The sequence below is a fragment of the Alosa pseudoharengus genome, unplaced genomic scaffold (genome assembly GCF_046254945.1).
Source record: "Alosa pseudoharengus isolate Yale_2024_CS ecotype anadromous, Long Island Sound unplaced genomic scaffold, YU_APseudo_1.1 YU_APseudo_1.1_scf_14, whole genome shotgun sequence".
In the NCBI taxonomy this organism is placed as follows: domain Eukaryota; kingdom Metazoa; phylum Chordata; class Actinopteri; order Clupeiformes; family Clupeidae; genus Alosa; species Alosa pseudoharengus.
In genome coordinates this window covers 15,099,440-15,123,295 of record NW_027468609.1, presented here as the reverse complement: position 1 = coordinate 15,123,295, position 23,856 = coordinate 15,099,440, and the positions used below count along the sequence as shown (strand labels likewise).

The 23,856-nt window shown below is 43.0% G+C and overlaps 3 protein-coding genes across 4 annotated transcripts in view; 2 read left to right on the top strand and 1 right to left on the bottom strand.

The window, feature by feature from the left end:
* loxl2a (lysyl oxidase-like 2a) overlaps positions 1-2,759 on the top strand; it is a 38,944-nt gene extending 36,185 nt beyond the window's left edge. Inside the window, exons 10-14 of the mRNA XM_076283945.1 lie at positions 33-273; positions 822-937; positions 1,058-1,194; positions 1,377-1,488; positions 1,685-2,759. Coding sequence (XP_076140060.1) covers positions 33-273; positions 822-937; positions 1,058-1,194; positions 1,377-1,488; positions 1,685-1,758 — 680 coding nt within the window. The 3' untranslated portion in view covers positions 1,759-2,759. The remainder of the gene's footprint in view (positions 1-32; positions 274-821; positions 938-1,057; positions 1,195-1,376; positions 1,489-1,684) is intronic.
* A 3,334-nt stretch (positions 2,760-6,093) lies between these two features.
* r3hcc1 (R3H domain and coiled-coil containing 1) lies at positions 6,094-23,304 on the bottom strand. The gene is made up of 8 exons (XM_076284981.1): positions 23,241-23,304; positions 13,506-13,635; positions 12,865-13,002; positions 10,502-11,102; positions 9,586-9,758; positions 8,610-8,680; positions 8,059-8,154; positions 6,094-6,953 (listed from the first exon to the last, which is right to left on the bottom strand). The coding sequence occupies exons 1-8, from the start codon at positions 23,302-23,304 to the stop codon at positions 6,841-6,843; spliced, it is 1,386 nt and encodes a 461-aa protein (XP_076141096.1). The 3' UTR covers positions 6,094-6,840.
* smad2 (SMAD family member 2) overlaps positions 23,080-23,856 on the top strand; it is a 19,128-nt gene continuing 18,351 nt past the window's right edge. Inside the window, exon 1 of one of the 2 annotated variants that reach the window (XM_076283944.1) lies at positions 23,080-23,541. In XM_076283944.1, coding sequence (XP_076140059.1) covers positions 23,303-23,541 — 239 coding nt within the window. In that variant the 5' untranslated portion in view covers positions 23,080-23,302. The remainder of the gene's footprint in view (positions 23,542-23,856) is intronic. The other variant, XM_076283943.1, reaches the window with a different exon arrangement.

Below are 23,856 nucleotides of genomic sequence, written 5' to 3'. Positions count from 1 at the left end.
CTGTTCTCTCTCCTCTCCTCTCCCCACCTCAGCGGCCCCCGACCTGGTTCTGAACGCCGAGGTGGTGGAGCAGACGACGTACCTGGAGGACCGGCCGATGTACGCTCTGCAGTGTGCCCATGAAGAGCACTGCCTGTCCAGCACGGCCAACGCTGCTGACCACGGCTCGTACCGCCGCCTGCTCCGCTTCTCCTCCCAGATCCACAACAACGGACAGTCGGACTTCAGGCCCAAGAACGGACATCACGCATGGGTCTGGCACGAGTGTCACAGGTATGCCTCAACCGTCTCTCACTGGACAGCAGATTAGGGGCACATCAGGGCCAGATTAGAGCCAGATCAGCGCCAGATCAGAGCCAGTTCAGGGCCAGATCAGAACCAGATCAGGTCTAAACCTGGCTTCAGTGGGAAAGAGGAAACTCTGGGGTCCAAACACCAAAATATAATATCGATATAATAAAGGTGACAACATATCATCAATAAATTGTCACATAATAGTACAACTATACCATTAAAAACACACACCATCTTATCTTGAGACAACCAATACCAATAACTATACATGTTAACAACAACAACACATTGCAAGTTTTATAGCGCTTCACTGCACCCAAAGCGCTTTACAGTGAAGAGGGAACCTCACTAACCACCACCAATGTTTAGCACCCACCTGGGTGATGCATGGGAGCCACTATGCGCCAGAAAGCTTACCACACATCAGCTTGACCACTAACATTAGAGCATCTCCACTCCAAACCCCACTGCTGAGCCCCTACTCCCCCCCACCAGCTGACCGCTGACTGTCTGCTTGTCCTGTCCAGGCACTACCACAGCATGGAGGTATTCACCCACTACGACCTGCTGAGTCTCAATGGCACCAAGGTGGCCGAGGGACACAAGGCCAGCTTCTGCCTGGAGGACACAGCGTGTGACGAGGGTAAGCACACAACACACACACACACACACACACACACACACACACACACACACACACACACACAAACCGTTATTTGAACACATTTAGTGATTATTTCTGATTATCATAATTATTTTGCAGGTATTGAGAAGAGGTACGTCTGTGCCAACTTTGGACAGCAGGGCATCACTGTTGGATGCTGGGATACCTACAGGCATGACATTGACTGCCAGTGGATAGACGTCACCGATGTGAAACCGGGAGACTACATCTTCCAGGTAACTTTCCTCCCTCATAGATTTCCCTTTCTTAGTTTCTCTTTCAGGTCACCTGTAATTTCTGATTCTCTGAACTGTTTGACATGAACTGATTCAATTAGGTTAACTTAACAACATGGACTGATTTGATTGTCTGAACTGATCATCATGAACTGATTTGATTGGCTGCCCTTGTCCTTCAGGTGGTCATTAACCCCAACTATGAGGTGGCTGAGTCGGACTACACCAACAACATCATGAAGTGCAAATGTCGATATGACGGCTACCGGATATGGACGTACCAATGCCATATAGGTGGGTTCTGTCACTGATCTGGGAATTGGTCTACTTATGGCTACAAGTGAAAATCCTTTTTTTTCTTCCTCAAAATGGATGTTTGTACAATGCAAAAAGAAATTGTGTGTTCTACATCAGAGGCATTGTGGGTGATGTAGTTTTTTCATTTACTCAAATGGTAGTTGGTGAAGGCTGTTGTCTCTGTGTTTTGCAGGTGGATCACTAAGCACTGACATGGATGACAGTCAGTACCCTGGACTTACGAACAACCAGCTGTCATACAGGTAGAGAAACACGCCTGGACCACCTGAAGGAGAGATCGGAGAGAACAATCTGAAAACGAGTCCCTTGAAATGACCGGTGCAACTCTAGACATCAAGAGCATTCCCAACCACTAGAGGGACTGTGTTACAATCTTTGTGGTGCTAAATGTGGATGAAATGTTAGAGACTCTACGACCTTACCCCCTTTTGAACAATATGTGGACACTTACACACAAAACAAGCAAAGTGAATGTGTACTGTATGTGAGTGTGTGTGTGTATTACCTGAAAATGGGTGCTATCTCGTATCTAAACTCCACGTTTGGAGTTGTATTGCCTTATTTAACAGACGTTGGTTGACCTCTTCATATGAGGGGTCATCCTCTTTGCACCTACCAGTGTGATGATAGACCTTCCTCTGAATGTTCGGCTCCATGGCTAAGACCAAAGAAACAGCAGGGAATACTCCCAACCATGGCCCCAGACACCACTAAGCACTGGAGAATCATCTATGATATGATACTAACATCAGTCAGAGATCCTACCTTTTTTTAAAAAATACATTCATATTTCTGCATTAGTTTGCCTTTTGTCATTGTACGCAGCATAGACTCTCATAATCACACTCATCCTCCCTACAGCTGTAGCTCGATAGGCTCACAGCGTTCAGCCTTAAGCCTCCTCCTCATGTTTCATGTTATTCCTAGTTCTTCTTTTCTACAACGAGCATGCCAAGTTAACTTATTGACATCAGTCAGGGATTTTGAGTATTTTTGTTTGTTTATTTCTCCTGTAGAGTTGACAGGAAGTGAAACCACCTCACCTTGTATGTATGCATTCGGTGGTTCATGTCGTTGTGCACCTGGGCCCTCCGTTTTGGAGGGGGCCTTTCGCCCTGCGACCAGTTGAATGGTCGTGATAAATCGTGACGTGTTGCACGGAGTGTGTATACTTTAATGGGACAACGAGGAGGAATCCCATTGTGCTTCATGTACTGTTTTCTGTAATAAAAGTGAAAATGTTTGCACTCCTTTTTGAATGATACACATCTGTCAAAGACCAAAATGCACACAGGTAACATGTCCTTTGAAGGTTGACTTGCATGGGTGCTTTAATTTTATTGATGTAGTGCAGAGCCGACACAACTACAATTGTCTCCAAGTGCTTTACTACAGAGCCCAGAGAAGCAGTAGGGCCACGGGGCAGTAAAATCTATAGCGAGGGGAGTAAGTAAAGGAGTATTGAATTTCCCCTTGGGGATCAATAAAGTATCTATCTATCTATCTATCCATCTCTCTATCTGAGTAAGCAGTGAAGAAAACAACACCATGACTGACAGTTTTTCTATTTTGTGGTTGGAAGCCTGTTTAAAAAAAACACATAGTATGCCATGAGAAGCTCAAGACTTCTCATAATTGTGAGATACTATTCATAATCATACTTTTTACTTACGTTCTTAGGAGTTCCTCTGTCATAATGACATATGAAGTCATAATTTTGAGGAAGGTTCTAGTTAATATATGGCATACTAAATCACGTCAATTACGATGTGATAATTGACATAATGGATCGTAATTATGAGATAGTCATAATTATCAGCTTTTTGATTAGTTTAAAGGGACACCAGGCAAGCCTGATGCTTTTTCTCTACGAAACTCCTCCTCGCTCGGTCTGAAGCTCTTTTCCTTTTCTTTGCGTCTTCCGTCAAGGGTTTTCGCTGCTTCTTCGCCGGCTCTGCCATTATACACACGTTTGCAACAATCTCTAGCGTTTCGTTAGCCTGCCTCTGTGCTGTAAACTGATCCTGCTTCGGTCGGCGGGTAGGATACACCAAACTTGCAAGTGGGATATTCTTCCTACAGTCAGTATGGGCGGGCGAGAGAGCCTTCATTCGCCCCGTAATGAGTCATTTAACCATATACCGACTTACGAAGATGATTAATGAACACAGAAACGTTGCCTGGTGTCCCTTTAACATGCTGTGTGACTGATTTATTTTTAAATGGCAGATACGGGCTTCTATGGCAATAAGACCATGCAACTAGCCTAGAAATCTAGACGCACCCTAGCGGCAGCAAATTACATTTGCTTCCAGGGCTAGTCTAGCAACTCTCCGTTGGCTTGTGAGCTCGAAAAATGAAACTTCTATCAGGCCAATCAAATCGTGTATAGAGTCGTTAGGCGGGCTTACAGTTTTTCTCAGTCGCTTTGGTGCTTTTCTCACATCACTATTAACATTTGCACAGCAGTTAGTGCATTTCTCAAAACAATTAGTGCAAACTGCAAAACCTAGATAACCTGCAAAAGCACGTCACTTGCTCAAAATGGATAGTCCATTCCTCAAAAGCAAGTATTTATGTTAATGAAACTGCCGGTGTCATCAAAATGAGAAGTCTTGACACCATCATTTATGAACAAGATAGTCAAAAGGCTTTGTCATGTTTTCATTACGACAGTTTATGCTCTCAGGGCCAGATGTACGTACATTTGCGAACGTAACGTTATCAGCGCCATGGACAAACCGCAGACTGCGAACGCTGACAGACCCAAGTTTCCGTCGTATTTATCAATCGTTCAATCCTTGGTGTAAACTGCGCCTTTCTCTGCCTCTCTCTGCCCATAAACGCAATTTACGAACGTCCACAACTGAATGGCAGAGCCTACAAGCGCAGTTGAATGAAGTTAACTGATGACAACATTAAAAAGAATCAAACGTTTAGCGATCATGAAATAATACCATAGATGATAAGATGTCAACGAGCAGGGAGATAATGAAGATCAGTAGGCCTAGTTCTACTCAAACTACTTGTGAACGTAGGCTATGGAAAATTGGTCTAATCTAGCAAGTAGGAAAGTTTAAGTGAATGACGTGAAAGTGAAAGTAAGACATTCGAAAGGCCAACGAAAGTTAATGTTGCTTTTGATAGTAGCCTACAAAGACTTGCAAAACTGGTGCTCTAATTAGCGATTCTGTTGTCTTTGAAAGGTTCTCTTATTGAAGCATTGAACTAGAAATTTGGATTAACACCTGCTTTTACAAGGCGCAAGTATTTAGGCGCAGAATAGACTTAGCTTTCAGGAGCAGTCTTTGTACATACCGCGGAATACATAATTAGGCGCTCTTTACTCTTCCCCTCCCATCTTTTTACGCTAAACTCCCACTTTCCCCTGGATCCTCCCATGAATGCATATGCATGACACGAAAAGCGCAATTAGACATTTTCAGCTCCCGCGACAGGCAGATTGCGCTTTTACCTCATTGCGGCCTGTTTGTACATACCTCGCAATGATTTTAAACGCAAGTTGCGAAACAAATACGCCTGAAGTGGGCGCAAAAGCGTTAGTACATCTGGCCCTCAGTGTTTTCCCATGCAAAAAAAGATCAGAACTCGGTGACACTACCTGAAAATGCTCAGACAGCACTATACAGTACTTGTACAGCCATTTGAAAACTACAGTTAAGTTACAAATTGCTGTAGTTAGGGGAGTGAGTACAAGACACTGAATATGTACAGTGTTTCATAGTTTTACTGTATATATGCTCTTTGCAATTCTACAGCATTGTGACAAAATTTGATAACTAGTTCACCAATTTTGTATGTAATGACTCAAGCAATGAAATGAAGACTATTAGTTTTATTGGGAACGACTATTCAGCATCCAAGTATAGTTCATTTTGACTGACATGACAAAGCAACTGATACATGTTCAAAAGCATTTGCAATTTGTTCAGAGGAAGGAGAAATTGCTACTATGATGTGCACAAATGACTAAATGTTGTGGAGGTTGAACAAATAGCTATGATAATTTTCATTCTGATCTGAGAAAAGCACCAAAGCGACATAATGATTGATGGCAGAGTTGCAATGGTTTGGCTTGAATTCCCTGCTACTTGAAAACAAAGAAGATGGCAAAAGTTTGAACTAGCCAACTAGCTCCGCTGGTGGGAAACGCATGGGACTCATCGCTGTCCTATTGCGTGCAGAGGGAATTTGAAAGACAACCGATTATCCCGCCCCTCGGACTGAGTACTGCGAACGGTGAGTGCCCAGACCCTACATTTTAATGTGGGTCTGGCTCGTCAGGCTACCATGCAACAGCATAGTGAGGTAAAAGTAAAATGACTGGTATTTAGCAGACCCTTTTATCCAGGGCGACACATACCCACAACGATGAGTTGGGAATTGAACACAGGCCAAACGATAGTCAAGCAGTGATATACACACACACATATACAGTATACACACACACACACACACACACACACACACACACACACACAGTAAAACGGCGACAGCGGCGTTCCAGCACCTCTGCACAGCTAATAAGTATGTCCTTGTGTGAAAATATCAGACATACAATTAAAAATCGAATATGTTCTTTATTTTACTGTACAAAATAACAACATAAAAATACTTAGTTACACAAAAGACTGAACAAAATCAATTAGTGTATCTGCTAGAAGGGGAAGAAATACTGTGTGACAAGTTGTGTTTGTGTGAATTACACGGTCCATCTACTATCCATTCTGCGAGTTAATTTGTCGAGTTTCCAGGAAAATGGGTGGGACTCTTGCCAGGCGGAGGATGAGGGATTGCCTGTTTTTTTGTGTGTTTTTTTTTAAACACACAAACAAGCCAAAATAAACACTTTTATGAAAATACACTAAGTAAACAAACAAGTAATTCCGATTAGACTTAAAAAATAAAGTCAAAGTCAAATCTTCTGGAAATGAAAACAAAAACAAAAAAAAACATAGGGTGCCTATATTAATTGAGCTAATTGTGGTTTAAAAACACTATATACCAGTCGGTTAGGTGTGACAATCGTGACATTCTGCTTTTACAGGAAGAGAAACCTAACATTAAAAGGTCATTAGTTGTATCTCTGAATTAATTACTCCCTGATCAGCAGGGATGCCAGCGCACACACCTTTCAAAAGTAGAGCTACATTTGGCAGAGCTTCCAGAACGACTAGAAACATTAAAAGTGCAAATACCTTGAGGCCATGTTTTTAAAGGTTTTGCCAGATCATTGTTCTACATAGAGATGTGGCAGTCTGAGCCATCATTGTGGTGTTAGCTGTGTTAGTTGGCTGTGCAAGTGCATCAGAAGCGTTTGCCTCTGGTTCCCCCGCGCTGCAGTCCCAGGGCTCGGGTCACCATGCGGCGTGCTACTGCCGTGTCTGTGCGCGGCCGCTCCTTTACCGGCTGGATGAACTCTGGACCACCAGGAGGAGGAAGAGGAGGAGGAGAAAGAGGAGGAGGTGGTGGAGGAGGAGGAGAAAGAGGAGAGGGAGTAGAGAGAGAGAGGGAAGTCAAGTCAAGTTTATTTATATAGCACATTTCATACACAGAGGTCATTCAATGTGCTTAACAAATAATAATAACAAATAAAAGCATAGAAGGGCAATACAGTCAAAGAATAGTTCAAAAGGTAAAGATCATAATAAAAAGAAAACATAAAACACAAGGTAAAATCATTTAAAAAGAGAATGATTAAAAAGACAAAATAAAAGACACAAGGTAGAATAATTTTCAAGACAGATTCAGAAATTATAGCTCAGTGCAGTTAGCAGAAAGCATCTGAGAACAGTTTGGTCTTAAGTCTAGATTTAAAACTGGCTACAGTTGGGGCCTTTTTAATGTCATCCGAAAGTTGGTTCCTGAGCTGAGCCACATAGCAGCTAAAAGCTGCTTCACCATGTTTAGTTCTAACAGCAGGTTTTACTAACAGGTTTTTCACCTGGGACCTGAGAGGTCTGGAGGGTGTGTACTGCTGAAGCATGTCTGAGAGGTATTTAGGTCCTGCTCCATTAAGTGATTTATAAACAAGCAGTAGTGCTTTAAAGTCAATTCTGTGACTTACTGGAAGCCAGTGCAGGGACTTAAGAAGGAAGGGTTAAGCTTCCCTTAGTTTTATTCAGAAGAACCTCAAAACAATTTTACTACAGCTTTGATATATTTTGTTGAGTAGTGCTGAGATTTATATCTGGAGTGCTTTGGGTTGCTAGAATAAAATCGCTCACGTAAGGCAGGCTATTGGGTTTCACTCTGTGCATACAAAAATGCGCTATATAAATAAAAGTAACCGGTAACCTATGAGGTGGTATGTGACGGTTACTCAAACTCCACAGGTAACCGATGAGGTAGTATGTGACGATTACTTGAACATGGCAAGTAACAGGTAAGATGGTATATTATGTCTACTTGAACATGATCGGTAACAGGCGAGGTGTTTGTAAGCCTGAATGGTTGGTGTGTGTGTTAGCGTTAATGGTTAGTGTGTGTAAGCGTGAATGGTTGGTTTGTTGCCGGAGCGGATACCTGCTCGCCTGACGGCTTTCCCTTTGGACTTCTTGCTGGCCTTTGAGAGAGGGCGGGTCTTCAGTAGAGGGTGTCTGATGGACAGGGCCTGTGCAGCTAAACACACAAACACCAATCAGCATCCACTAACAGACCTTAATCACCAATCTGCATTCACTTAAGACATTAAACACCAATCAGCATCCACTTAGTCATCAATCACCAATCAGCATCCACTTGCAGAAATTAAGCGCCTATCTTACAAGAAATTCATCAAAACCAATCTTCATCGATCACCAATCAAATACCAGAAAAATAAGCCAAATCTTCAGAAAATCTTGATATAAACCATTTATGACAGGATCATGTGATCTTTGGTGCTATTAAGGTGAACAAAGATTTTTGCAAATAACGATGTGACGAATGAGACTTTCCAATGCACATCAACAACTGTTCTTATGATGCCAACAAAAAGTCAAGCCAAAAGTTATAATCCTTTGCTATGATTCTTTTACATTAACAAGCCTAAAACAACGGCTCCTACACACACCACTGCTGCGATGTGGTCATACCTGCTGTTTCATTTGAGAAAACGCCGAGCGCATGCGTGTTGTCCACCCACTTGATCTTCATACCTCCGCCGCTGTTTTAGGAGACAGACAGAGACACATGTTCATTTATATGCGCATATGCAACGCACCTTCTACAGTGAAGAGCCACACCAAACGTCATCAAACATGCTTTTAACCCTTTGCAGCCTGCACGGAACAGTAAATTTTTTCATACTCTATGCCCTTGCGGCACAAAAAGGCTTATTGTGAGGTTATGACAGAGATAAAATATACCCACCACCCACCATTGTGTGGAATCTTCAAATTCCAACCCCCCCAAAAACACAAAAATATCAGATTGTTAAGATTAATTTAATTTTCTCCACAATTTCTGTTGTTCTGTAAATAGAGACTGTGTCACCTTTTGTTCAAAAGTTATGATACATTTATTAAAGCAGTGTTTACACTGCATGATAAATATAATCCAATTCCTAAACTCATGGGTGAACAATGGGCCAGTAGATTGTTATGTCAGTATAAACGGCATAAATGTGTAAGGAATCTGAACTTGAGGTGTAAATGCAGTTATTACATACGAGTTACTTAATAGTTATTACATACGAGTTACTTAATAGATACCAGTAACAAGAGACTCTATAAAGTCAAGCATGGAACAAAGCAAATAAATTAATAAAAAACATGGAAGTCTTTTTAAAGACCTGCAGTGTAAACATGACCCACAAAAGTGTAAGTATGTTGTTGTTGTTGTTGTTGTTGTTGTTGTTGTTATGGTGTTGTGTGTGGTTGCCAGGTAGCAAAAGAATTTCCCCCTTGGGGATTAATAAAGTGCAATCTAAGTAAGTATCCACGGAAGTATAATCCTTTGACTACAGGCTTGAGTATCTACACCCGTGTCCAGAAGGCAAACATGGCCGGACACTCAGGGGTCAGAAAAAAACAATAGAATATTCCACAGGTGGAGTGAAGGTTCTCTTACCTGTAATCACTGAATGCGTCCATCAGGTCATCGGTTTTAAACATGGCAGGGAAGTCATAGATCTCAATGACGTGGGAGAAATCTTCCTCGTTGAGCCACACGTTCTCAAAGGAAGAGTAATCATGCTGCACTGGCTCAATGCCGATGTCTTCCTCCGTCAGCTTTGCCAGGATCTAAGGAACAGAAATACACAGCAGCAATGACCATCTACAATGTGTGTAAAAGATAGCCCAGTGACATGGACGGTGTGCACTCTTTTTTTTGTTACGTTCACTTTTAGACCACTCAGTGAAATACATTTTTTTTTAATCAAATGCTGGTCGGTTGTAAATGTCAGCTCTGGTGTGTGCAAGGAAATCACAGACCGTGCCGGCACACTCTTGTCTGCGCGCTTGTGCAGTGCATTTCAGAAAACCAACACCAATCCACACATAAAATATATTTTAAAAAAAGAGTGTGGAATTTTTCTCTGTGTTGCTGCTAGCTAGAAGCAAAATACAATGACCACCAGATGTACATGGAGTTTTGAAAAAGCTGATTTTGCCAAAGACAGACAGAAATGACTATATTTCCAAAGAAAGAAGTGACTGACTACTATCAAATTACTTTGCTTTTTCCAAAGAAAATATATTACTGTGTATGTGTGTGTGTGTGTGTGTGTATGTGTGTTTTGGAGGGGGGGGGGGGGGGGGGGGAGTTATAATTATTGCAAGTACATTCATAGGCCTATAGACTCTTATCAACTGCAGAAACAAACATGTGTGTTCCTAATATAAGGGATTTCCGGAGTCAGAGAAACTGACTGCAAATCAGCACCTAATATATATTATATATATATACCGGTATATATATATATAAAAGAGCGTGGAATTTTTCTCTGTGTTGGTGCTAAGAGAAACTGACTGCAAATGCGCACCTCGTGGGTCAGGTTTCCTGCTGTGCTCTCCGTGCTGCTGGAGACGATGGAGGGAGGCGCGCCTGTACTGCTGTTGCTTCTAACACTTGCGTCTTCCTCCTCCTCCTCTTCTTCCTCCTCCTCCTCCTCTTGCTCCTCATCCACCTGGTCGTCCAAACTCATGCTGACAAAGTACGACACCGTCTGGTCCCACGCTGGGGGCCAGGGGCAGGGGTCCGAGCCCGACAACTGCACAAACAGTTCCTGACCGCCCGATTCGTCGAGTGGGTCCAGCGCTGGGTGCTGATTGGCTGCGGTGGAGTCGGAGCAGGATTCCGAGGTGTCGGAGGTGCTGAGGCTGAGGGTGGACGAGACGCTATCCGCGCGCTCCGCAGGAGATGAGGTTGTGACCCCCTGCTGATCCCCGCCGCCGCCACTGCGCTCCCTCAGCGCCCGCGGGACGTAGATGGCCTGGTCTGGACGACGTGCCCCTCGGCCGCGGGAATGCCGCCGCTCCGACAACCCTTCCCCGGCTCGGCTGCTCTCCATTGGCTGATCGTACCGGCTGGGAGGAGCTTCATATGCACTGGAGTCGGTGTCGCTGTCGTCCTCAGATGGCAACCTGAGAAAGCAAATCAGAAAAACACAGTAACTGATAAAAAAAAACACTTAAAACACACACGCACACAATTATTAGGCCTAATCAAGCATTGTTATTATTATGCTTTTGACAGACTTGCCATTGAAGTATACATTCTATCAGTATGTGTGCTGGTTGTATATTAAATTCATGATTGGCTTTGCTGTTCTTAGCTAGCCTGACGAGCCAGACCCACATTAAAATGTAGGGTCTGGGCACTCACCGTTCGCAGTGCTCAGTCCGAGGGGCGGGATAATCAGTTCAAATCAAATTCCCTCTGCACGCAATAGGACAGCGGCAGCGCTATGAGTCCCATGTGTTTCCCACCAGCGGAGCTAGTTGGCTAGTTCAAACGTTTGCCAACTTAATAAAAGCTTAACTCGTGTCACACTGTTCGCCAACAGCAACATCCATCTTATTTGTTTTCAAGTAGCAGGGAATTCAAGCCAAACCGTTGCAACTCTGCCATCAAGCATTATGTTAAGCCCACCTAACGATTCTATACACGATTTCATTGGCCAGATTGAGTTTCGATTTCTGGAACTCACACGGAGAGTTGCTAGACTAGCCCTGGCAGCAATTTGCTGCCGCTAGGGGCGCGTCTAGATTTCTAGGCTAGTTCTTAGCGGCATTACCTCCAAATTACCAACTCATACAGGGTGAACAAAAAACAATACAATACACTTTTGTCATAATATGACATATGACATCATGTGCACACTGTTGCTCAAAACCTAAAGCTCTTATGTCATTCATTGGCTTCTATGTAAGCTTATATTTCCATACAAGAGTAAAAGTCATCTTCAGAGATTTTCTGTTGTGAATACAGTATTTCATAACCAACAAGAAAAAAAGAAGCAAAATACAATGACCACCAGATGTACATGGAGTCTTTGCCAAAGACAGAAATGACTGTATTTCCAAAGAAAGAAGTGACTGACTACTATCAAATTACTTACTGTGTATGTGTGTGTGTGTGTGTGTGTGTGTGGGGGTATTCATAGGCCTATAGACTCTATCAACTGCAGAAACAAACATGTGAGTTATAAGGCATTTCCGGAGGCACAGAAAACAACACTTAGCTAATGGTACAAAGGGGACATAAGACGAGTTTTACGAATTTATGAAGTCGACTTTTTGTAGAACATTACGCTAAAGTCCAATTCTTTTTCATTTCAAAGTATGTGCTTTGTTATGAACATTTCAACCGTAAATCCTCTAGGAACAGACTGAGAGGGTCTATCCTAGATATAGAGTATATCTATTCATAGGTCTATACTAAGGCAATGATCGGATGGTGTTCAGTAAAGTAATGAGTGTTTGTACACTGAGGACAGAATGTGAATAAGTGGTGAATAAGTGTGGTATTTTGATAGGTTGTGTTTGAACACCAAAATCAAGTTACTTACTGTTAGATTTTTGTGTGTTAGGTAGAAAATTGTGTGTGGTGTTTTGCAAAATGTGTTTTACGAAATTGAAATTGAGTCAAAGACTGAGAATAAGAGTATGGTTTTGCAGATTTGGTGTGGGATTATGGTGTTTGGAAGATCTGTTTAGAATATTGTGTGTCAGCAAAGATTTAGCGTGCAAGCAGTTGAACAAAAACTGTGACAGTGCTCAAACATCTCATCCACCTGAATCTACAGTGTGAGAACCTGTTGTTTTAAGAGCTTCCAAATTGTGTGGGCATAATTCCCACTCACTGTTCATTGTGCATTCATCGGGATAGAAGTGAAGGCATTACCTGAGGTGGGAGAAGCAGACTACCACTCTGCGACACCAGCCTTCCCCGACAGAAAAAGTGCTGAGGTTGAGGTGGTTCTCAACCGTTCTGTGGATCAAGTAGCGAAGTCGACTTGGAAGAGGTGGAAAGAGAAGGACACTGAGGGGAAACAAGGCGAAAGAAATCAGTCACTGACAGAACAGTTTAGCCATGCCAGACAAGGGAAATGTCACCAACCCAACATGACAGACGAACAAGTGCTCATCAACGCTATCCACATTTCTCTTCCTAAACCATGCAAACTATCATTTTGGAACCACTCATCATTTAATCACCTATATCAAACATAAAACTAATTTTCCCAAGCGATTTGCCTACCACAGTGTCCGGACAAATCACAGGTGTCTCCCCACATTACAACAGCCTAAAATTAAGCATAAGCAATATGACACGAGTGGGAGTGGTTTGGGGATGGTCAGAGCCATATCTATCTGGCGATGGTAAAGGATATCGCCACGGCTGTAATTCGGATCCACCATTTGCATTGCAATAACTTTGCACAGCATAGCAACGACATGTGGTCAAAAGTAATATAGTTCTAGACCAAAAAAAACAGTTCACGTTGAACGTCAACTTCCATAATATGCTAACATTAACGTTACCTCTTCTGGTCGTCTCTCTGTTGAAAGGCATCCAGCTCGTCGAGCACCGTATGGACAAATACATTTTCTTGTTTAGGGAGGTAGCAGCCATCAACACAGGGAAACGCCAGTGTGCCCACAGAGTTGGATTCTTTAACGCAACATTAACATTAGAGAAACAAACAAGGGATAACGTTAACCTGACACCAGCCATGCAAGGTTTGGTTAAGTTGTATTTGTGACAGTGATAGCCAGCTAACGTCGCTGAACTTCTGCTAATCCCTAACAAACAATCACATTAGCACTGCGCCACTTGCTCGCCAAGGTATCGACAGAATGTCTACAAACCGAGTGACATGGAGGCGTTACAAATGAGCGTTATTGTTAAGCAGTTGAATAACATTTACGTTAATGTGAATCGCTATTATAAACATGTTATGACAGCTAACGTTACCACATTGTATACAAACGAAGGAGAGACAAGTATTAGCAAACATGCTGTAGTGTCTTTGACTGAAATAACGTGATGCCTTTATCATCACCTAGTAATATCAACCTGTTCAAACTAGCACTAACGTTAACTCAGAAGTGTGTCAGGTTATCATAACTTAGCTAACCTAGCATAATTATGTTACCAGGCTAGGACTTTTATCACAAGAATAAACATGCATAGTTTCAGCTAAAAGAGTACAAGCCCTAGATGTTGCTTTACCTGAAAAAAACACGTTTGGATGTGAAACTAAGTTGATCTACAAGTTCCGTTAATTGAAGTAGCTGCTACAGCGATGTATGCTACCTAGCACACAGGTCTACGGTACTGTTTTGCTATTCGCTAGCTAGAAGCTTGAGATTTCGGCGCATTTAGAATGTAACTCAATAGCGCCACTCACAGCAAGAGAAAAGGACAGCTTAGTTAGTTTGTCGATGTTTGTTTGACATTTTGCCCAGCTCAACTATTTTGAGGATATAATAGCGTTTTTAGCGTTCAAATTCTAGCTTAATAATGCATTCGTGATTGTATACAGTCTATGAACACCTAGAAGGCCCATATAGCCTACAAGCCTGAACAACATAGAAGTGCTAACTTAGTCATTAAAAGTCTTTCCGACCTCTGATACACATCCTGTGTTCTTTGTAGGTGTTACTGCTGTATGTGTCCCCTACAGTTTGTTCCCAGTGCTGTTTGTCCCTGTTCTCCTTCCATTCTCTACCTCTGCTCAGGTGCATTGCATAGCAGTACCTGACCAGCTGATTGATTTGGGGTTAAAGGCTGGAGAATCCTGTTCCTGTGAGAGGCTTTTGGTGGGGGGGACTGCTGGCTGTCTTGCTGCCTCTCAGCCTGGGATTTTGTCTCGTCAGCTTGATTTGGACTTGTGTCACATCTTTTTGTAGTGTCTTGTAATTGTTATGGTTATGGTTATGGGATTTGGCAGACACTTTTGTCCAAAGCATAAAACAATATAATACTTAAATTTAACAGGGAACAATTAAAAAAATGTATTAATAATAATCGATTGTAATAACTGTGTCTTATTGTTAATAAACCCCACTGGTTGGGTACATTTTAAAAGGTGTTATTATTTACAGTGCATATGGAAAGTATTCACAGTGCTTCACTTTTTCCACATTTTGTTATGTAATGTTACGGCCTTATTCCAAAATGGATTACATTTGTTTTTTTCTCTCAAAATTCTACATATAATACCCCATAACAACAGCTTAAAAAAGTTTGTTTGAGATTTTTGCAAATTTGTTAAAAATAAAAAATGAAGAAATCACTTAACTTAACATAAGTATTCACATGCCTTTGCGATCAATCTCAAAATTGAGCTCAGGTGCATTCTGTTTCCACTGATCATCATGTTTCTACAGCTTAATTGGAGTCCACCTGTGGTAAATTCAGTTGATTGGACCAGGGATGGATTACTGAATGGGCCTACTGGGCCCAGGCTGAACCCAGTGGTTCATAATCCGTCCATGGATTGGACATGATTTGGAAAGGCACACACCTATATAAGCTCCCACAGTTATCAGTGCAAAACAAAACAAGCATGAAGTCGAAGGAATTGTCTGTAGACCTCTGAGACAGGATTTTCTCGAGGCACAGATCTGGGGAAGGGTAAAGGAATATTTCTGCTGCGTTAAAGGTCCCAATGAGCACAGTGGCCTCCATCATCCGTAAATGGAAGAAGTTTGGAACCACCAGGACTCTTCCTAGAGCTGGCTGTCCCTCTAAACTGAGTGATCGGGGGAGAAGGGCTTAGGAGGTGACCAATAACCCGATGGCCACTCTGACAGAGCTCCAGGGTTCCTCTGTGGAGAGAGGAGAACCTTCCAGAAGGACGACCATCGCTGCAGCACTCCACCAATCAGGCCTGTATGGTAGAGTGGCCAGACATAGGCCACTCTTTAGTAAAAGGCACATGCAGCCTGTTTGCCAAAAGGCACCTGAAAGACTCTCAGACCATGAGAAACAAAATTCTCTGGTCTGATGAGACCAAGATGAATGCCAAGCGTTATGTTTGGAGGACACCAGGCACTGCTCATCACCTGGCCAATACTATCCCGACTGGGGCGACGGTTTATCTTTTAACAGGACAACTACCCGCACGCAGCCAAGATATTGAAGGAGTGGCTTCAGGACAACTTAGGCCCAGCCAGAGCCCAGACTTGAATCCCATTGAACATCTCTGGAGGGATCTGAAAATGGCTGTGCTCTGACGCTCCCCATCCAACCTGATGGAGCTCGAGAGGTTCTGTAAGGAGGAAAGGCCAAAGATCGGTGTGCCAAGCTCGTGGCTTCATATTCCAAAAGACTAGGCTGTAATTGCTGCCAAAGGCCACAACAAATAAATGAGCAAAGGCTGTGTACTTGCAGTGTGTACATATTATGTTTTTGTTCTTTATTTCTAATGTATTTGGAAACCGTTTAAAAAAAAAAAAAAAAGAAAAATCTTGTCATTATGGGGTATTGTGTGTAGAATTTTTGTGGAAAATGAATTGAATCCATTTTGGAATAAGGCTGTAACATAACGAAATGTGGAAAAGTGAAGCGCTGTGAATACTTTCCAAATGCACGGTGTATTAGGAATTAGGGTCAGTGGTGGGGTTTTTGTTCACCCCTAATGGGCCACCTTACAGTGTAACACGGTGGGGTGTAACAGGCCTACACGGGTTTCTCAAGAGGCAGCAAAAACTCTACTGTAGCCTTCTGTTGCTGGGGTGTGCCACTCACCCTGTGGCCTTTGCCTGCTGTCCTGCGACACTGTCCTGTGCCACTTGCAAACTATTCCAAACCCCAACTCTAATGTTCCTCCACCTTATAAACCTCTGCCATCGGTGTGTATGAGTGTGTCTGAATGGGTGAGTGTGAGGCAGGACATTGTAAAGCACTTTGGGTGCTCGGAGGAGTCGATTAAAGTGCTATAAATGCAGTCCATTTACCATTTACCAAGTAGCACAAGACCGGAGGGGAGTGGCATGGGACAGTGGACAAGTAGCACAAGACAGTAGGCGAGTGGCATGATGGGACAGTGCCACCGGACAGTAAACAACTGATATTAGGCAAGACAGTAGGCAAGTGGTGCGTGCCAGTGGCATCAACTACAGTTTTTGCTCTGCTGTCTGGCCCCCTCCTACTTTGTTTGGGACTAATGTCCCACACCTACTGGTCTGTCTCAATCCAGCATCCCCACACACTAGCTTAAAGCAACAGCAAAGAACTTTCCCTCTGTCGCAGCATGCTATTTGTTTATCCAGCACCGGCTAGGCAAATAATGTCCACAGACAAGGTAGAATATGTTGCATGATTTATGAAAGTACGATGTATTGCGACATCAGATTCAAGTCAAATTTGTAGTTTCTTATCTCTCATTCCATCAACTAACTGATGCGCTATCCGATCTGGCAAACATAGTGCGGTTATAGCCGATAGAGGGCCGCAAAGCGACTGCAGAAGTGCTGTTCACCCTGTTACAAGTTGATGAACCACTGAAACGATTTTGGAAACATTATTTTAAGGTACAAAAAACTCTTTGGTGTTGCTTTAAGACCTACGGTGCTATTGCAGCTTGACATTGGATCACTGCTACAACATCACTTATGTACATAGTCATTGTGTACAGTGTATTATGTTGTCTGTCCGGTATTTTCTTGGAGTTGTCCCTCTGGAAATATGTTGGCCTACATGCCACATCTTGACAATGTGTGCCTCTACCTGTGTGTGTATTTAATATCAATAGATATTGAACTTGACAGGCATGAAAATGAAAATGAAACTCAATCATTTTAAACCTGTTGAATAGCACAGGCTACATTAAACTGCACTACAACCTTCAATTGTAGTAATTGCACTACACTACCAGGAGGTGGCACTGTGGGCTACTACAATTAGGCTTACTATAATGTGTTGGAATCAGTCTCCCCCCCCCCCCCACATTCACTATCTCTTTCTCTGCACACACTAAAGAATGTCTCAGTGACCCACAGAACAAGTCGTTTTAAAGGTCCAAGCAGCAATTTAGCATAAAAGCAACATTGCTTCAACACTTGTATTGAATTTAATCCAATAGGATTTTAACCTTGTAGTTCCACCTTTGCAGATGTCCTTGATAATTCTCTGAAAATATGATGATGTGAAAAGGGGAAAGTAAGATGCTGATAAAATCATAAAATATTATTTTTTCCTATTAGATTATTTTATTTAACAAAAGTCCTCCTTCACTTCACACTAATTCATCACTAGAAGTTGCTCAGGATTCCACTCCATTGTTTGGGTGACTGGTCCTGTCCTACAATGTTTGGGCATGAATGGGGGCTGGGCGATGTTCCATTACGAGAGATTGTAAGCTGCTTCACTAGGTTGTTTGGGTTAGCCTGAGCACAAGACTCAAAAACGCTATTTAGTACCATGATAGAGACTGTGCCTTCTCCATACACATAGACTGATGAAGGGCTTGAGTTGGCCCGAAACGTCACGGTAAATAAACTATAACTTGGGAGCATATACTGGTGTTGCGGACTTTTTTCCCCTCTCTCTCATCGTAAGTGTTTTGTCCAGCACCCAGGATTAGATTGGGATGTGCGTGCGTTTTTTCCTCTTTTTCTCCATACACATACACATACACATAAACATATTGAACTAAAGTTCAATATGTTTAGTACTTTGCAGTATTAATTGACCCTTGCTGAATCTATGGCTTACAGAAGCCATGTCAGAAGTCCATCCCAGGGGCCAAATGCACACACACACACACACACACACACACAGAGAGAAAGAGAGAGACACACACACACACACACACACACACACACACACACACACACACACACACTGATTTTGTTCTCACAATTGCACACACAGAACAAGTGAAGCCGAAGTCCATCCCAGGGGGCCAAATGCGGCCCCCGAACAGTTTTAAACAGCCCATAGCCTCTTTCGCAAAATATGATGAAACAGTGTTTTGATTTGGTGACATTTACTGCATCTTTGAGAGTTTCCTTGTAATTATGAGGTTAATCCAGGAGTTAACAGAGGTAGATTCAGGGGTGACACTTGAGTTGAAAATCATCATGCTTTATAACAGTTTAATTTATCATGATATGATTATTTCGGGAGTTGCATATAGGCCAAGGCTTATTTTGATATATTTACTTCATTCATGCAGTGTAAAATAGTGGATCTGGTTAATTATTTTGTGTACAAATCCACTGGCCAGCCTAATGTACAGAAAATGAAAGATAATGTATGCCATGTGAAACTAAAAACAAGACCTGGCCCTCAGGGATCTCCATAAGACCTAGTCTGGCCCTGTCTAAAAGAAGTTTGGACCCCTGGCACTCAAGAATTAGCCTGGGTGTTCCCATGCTGCCTTGCGCGCGATTTGATTCACGCTGCTAAGGCAGCCTGGAGACCATGGAGCAAATTTTCGCCTGAGATAGGGGACCAATCACAGAACAAGGGGGAAAGCAAGACGATGATGAGCTATGCACAGACGCATTTGATAGACATCCGTGGCACCCAATAAACGGATCTGGGCATTTTTTTCAAATACGAGAAAATGAACGTTTGGTTTCCAGACCACGTCTCATTGAGAAGTGGTGGCGCTAGCCAGGCTACTCAAGAATTGTCATTTGCTGTACATTTCACATTTATCACCATCAGTGGAGAGACATTAATGTGTTAGGATGAGGATGCATTTATTTACACTATATTTAACTTACAGCATATATAAAATCTCACATCCAGCAATTGGAAAGGACATCGTTTGACGCATTCACTGTTGTGATGTATGACACAAAAGCCTTGTTGTGGCTAACACTTGACCTACTCAAGGCTGGATTGAAAAGGGGTCATGTTTTCTAATGTTCTCTATACACACGCAAGAAACAGCACACATGCAAAGAAATGCATTTGAAATCATTTATGTATTATATGCAGTCTTTCACAGATAAGGTAATGCATGTATGCACATTTAAGCAACAGTTGTGTATCTATCTATTCATTTTCAGTCTAGACTGGACACTGGATAATTGGAGGATTGGCTGATCTGGATTTTGGCAGAATATTGTCTTCTTCAATCCCTTCCTCATGTTCCTCAAACCCTTTTTCACACTAAACTGCTCAAACTGGGAATGTGGCCTATATAGGCTACAGAAACACACATTACTCGTTTATTGGTCCATTTCAGTTGAATTATACAGTATCAATTAGAGGCCCACCACCACCATAGGCCTAATTCCTCCTCATCGGCCTCAAGACAGTCTCTTCTCAATACGCTCAACTAGAAGAATTGTCAGGAAGTATTTAAAGCCCTAAGCATACACTTCATGCATTCAATGATGCGACTTCACGTCACCACAATGTTTGCACAACTAAATTATGTGAGGTACCCTGCATTTTCTGCATAAACTCAAAAGAAACACAATTTTATGTATATATATATATATATATATATATATATATATGCCTCAGTGTGGTACTAACAAAGACAAATGCTGCCAATTGAAACAAAGACTTAAAAATATGGTCCTTCTTGGCTGATGGGCCTCTTTAGTGGGCTAAGAGCTAAAGTCCGCGTTAATTAAATCTTTGGCGCTATTCGCATATGATGCTGACACCTTGGACTTTTTTGTCCATTTTAGATATTTCTGCTGTCTCACTTGGTTGTTTTGTAAAACGAGCTGCCTACAGAGACAGCCAAGGCAACATTATCATAACTAACCTAGGCTACTGCTCAAATGTATGAAAGAATGCAATCGTAGTAAGTGAACTGAGGACTGAGGGCAGGCGAAGATGTGGAGCCCTATTTATTCTTTAGTGAATGGCGGAGGAACACCACTCTCCATCAGCAATGTTGTTTTGAGATGGAGCTAACCCACTTGTAATATTTCCCCACCCCTGCTCGGGTTGCTTCTATTATGAAGTCAGGAGATGGAAGGGCACTTGAACCAATCAGAATCCTTTTACTGGAATCCAGGCCTCACTGACAAATTGACAGAACAAAATGTCCAATGGAGCTAAAAGACGTAAAGATTACGTTGGGGACGACATAACTGACACCATTTTGAACGAATCCCAGAGTGATGTTTATATTGGGTTACATACCCCATATCTATTTGTTTCCAATCGGAAACGCGAAGGCGGGACTGAAGGGAAGAAAGTGTCGCGTTGCGTGCACCCAAGTTAGGTTGATTGTAGTGTGAGAGGCCGTCGTCTACTGGTGTAATTCGGCGACAGGGAGGAAAATACTGTTTAAAATCGATTTTTACATCTTCAAGGGAAATATTGACTTTGTCGTGAAGTGTTTGGACGGTAATTTTGCACACAAACTGTCGTTTACAAACAGGGTGAGTTACATCCAAAAGCCAGATAGTGAACTGGCTGCAAACATGTTTCAAACCTGTTTATTTTTCTGTCAAACAAAGTAGCAAGGCTGCTAGCGGTTTTCGGAAATGAATTCTTCATGCAAACAATAATGGTTTGAGCCATGGGAAATATTGTAAAATTTATAGAATGTTCGAGTGATGCCCACGCGGCTATAAGTGGTATTTTAGGTGGATTGCAAAGTAATATTGTTAAATGTTGTGTCGGGGGGCGGTTAGATATTCATGTCCCGGGTTTGTTTCATTGTAGCATTGTAGCATCGGGAGTATCTGCGGAATCCGTGTAGGGCTACCACAGAATCCTGGGACATAAAAGAACATCGTACTATGCAACAGTGAGCAGCACCTGACCCTTTCAAGCCTTTATTCCACTGGTTCCAGGTAAGTGTTTGGCTCCAATCGTAGGTAAATCGGACGCTTTATTTTTACATCCTAGCCTGTTGTTTGGGGCTGGCTACCTAATGCTCTTCAGGAACGGCTTGGCCTATTTCGTATGCATGGCTACATTCTTACCAGAGATAATTAGTCGGAGGTTTTGTTGTTTTATTCTTAGATAGCTCCCGATTAAGCCATTTGTATCGTGAATGCTATCACTTGCTCTAGTCAAACGTGCAGGTTTTCCTAAGAATGTAAGGTAAGAGCTTCAAACTTCTCAAGCTATGATTTCTGCTCGTACTTTCTGAGATTTTTTCCCCCTTTTGATGCTACGTGAACGTTGGGCTATTTCATGTTTGTAGGATTGAACGATTGCCAGCATAGATTATCCGTCATTCTGGGAACAACATAGCCTATAGACTGGAGGTCTCTGATTTAAGTCAAAGGGCTGTCTTGCCCAACCACCAAATGAACATTTGCTTAAAGAGATTAATTAGCCGGGCTTGTGATGAGGCGGTAAACAGTAGCATTATAAAAAGTCCCATGCTCGCTTGGAAATGGCGGGGCGTTGGTAGCGGGACAGAATAAACAATTTGAAAGGTTCTACACATCGGTGTTACTTTTTGGGACTCTGCTAATGGGTCGATAGCCTAGGAGGGAGTTGTTATAAGTCAAGTAGCCTAAGCATCGAGTGAATGGCTGCGTTCCACATGCTTGCACCCATTGTGTACTTGCAGAAACTTTGTAGCGTAACATATTCACAACCTGGTAGCACATCCTAGGCTAATGGTTAAACTGTTATAATGGGCTTTGTGTAAATTATAATTATAGTTGCGTGGGCACTGGGCAGAGGTCTAATCCGGAAATGGTTAAAATAATGAATGTCATAGCCTACTATGCCCTTTAAGTTATTTTTTTGGACTCTTTGAAGGCTGGTGTTGGTCTTTTGGTGTATGCAGATGAACAATTTTGAACTTGAATACAAAAACGTCAGATGGAAACATGTGATTAGCCAAACATCTTGGTTTTGGATGGTCAAGGACCCCCCCCCCACCCAGTTTGAACATCCAGTCATCAGAGATATCTTTCTGTTTTTTGTCCTCTCAGGTGACCCTGTGGCCCCCTTCCCCCCCCCCCCCCCCATCTTCCTGCGTGGTTCTCCCGCCCCCTTCCACTTCACCTAACCCCTGCCCCTCCACACACACCTTCACGGGGCTGCTCGCACAGCCCCCCCCCCAGCCCCCCCCTCCCAGAAAACACACGGGGCCTAAAAAGAAAACACTCGACTCACACCTCACCAACTCCCCTCAGCCCCCCTCTGAGTTCACCCTCTGCTCCTTACCCACTGGGGGGCTGATTACTCTCACACACACACACACACATATATATACACACACACGCACACACACACACACACACACACACACAAAACAATCAAAAGGAGTGAGAACCACACACATACGCAACCAACTCGCTTGCCCCTTCTTCACCTCCCACCTGGTTTAGCCGGCGTCCCCCCACCCCCCTCCTCTTCCTCTTCCTCTTCATCCTCCTCAGTCATGTCCTCCATCTTGCCCTTCACCCCGCCGGTGGTGAAGCGTCTCCTCGGCTGGAAGAAGTCGGCGAGCGGCTCGGGAGGTGCCGGCAGTGGTGGCGAGCAGAATGGCCAGGAGGAGAAGTGGTGCGAGAAGGCCGTCAAGAGCCTGGTGAAGAAGCTCAAGAAGACCGGTCAGCTGGACGAGCTGGAGAAGGCCATCACTACGCAGAACTGCAACACCAAGTGTGTCACCATCCCCAGGTAGCTATCACTCACGAGAGGGCTGGACTGTGTGTGTGCGCTGTATGATGTCTGTGTAGTGTGTATGGAGGTTGGGTGTGTGTGTGTGTCTGCTGTGTAGTGTACATGGAAGTGGTGTGTGTGTGTGTGTGTGTGTGTGTGTGTGTGTCTGCTGTGTAGTGTATATGGAAATGGTGTGTGTGTGTCTGTCTGTCTGCTGTGTAATGTGTGTAGTGTATATGGAAGTTTTTTGTGTGTGTGTGTCTGCAGTGTAATGTGTGTAGTGTAAATTGAAGTTTGTTTGTGTGTGTGTCTGCTGTGTAATGTGTGTAGTGT

Excerpts from the sequence above, each read along its gene's own strand:
- r3hcc1 (XM_076284981.1), bottom strand. The coding sequence starts at position 23,304 with ATGACTGAGGAGGATGAAGAGGAAGAGGAAGAGGAGGGGGGTGGGGGG. Across the intron at positions 13,636-23,240 it reads GGGGACGCCGGCTAAACCAG|AATCCAACTCTGTGGGCACA; the intron begins GTGGGAGGTGAA and ends GTTGCGTTAAAG. Across the intron at positions 8,681-9,585 it reads GACGCATTCAGTGATTACAG|CGGCGGAGGTATGAAGATCA; the intron begins GTAAGAGAACCT and ends CTCCTAAAACAG.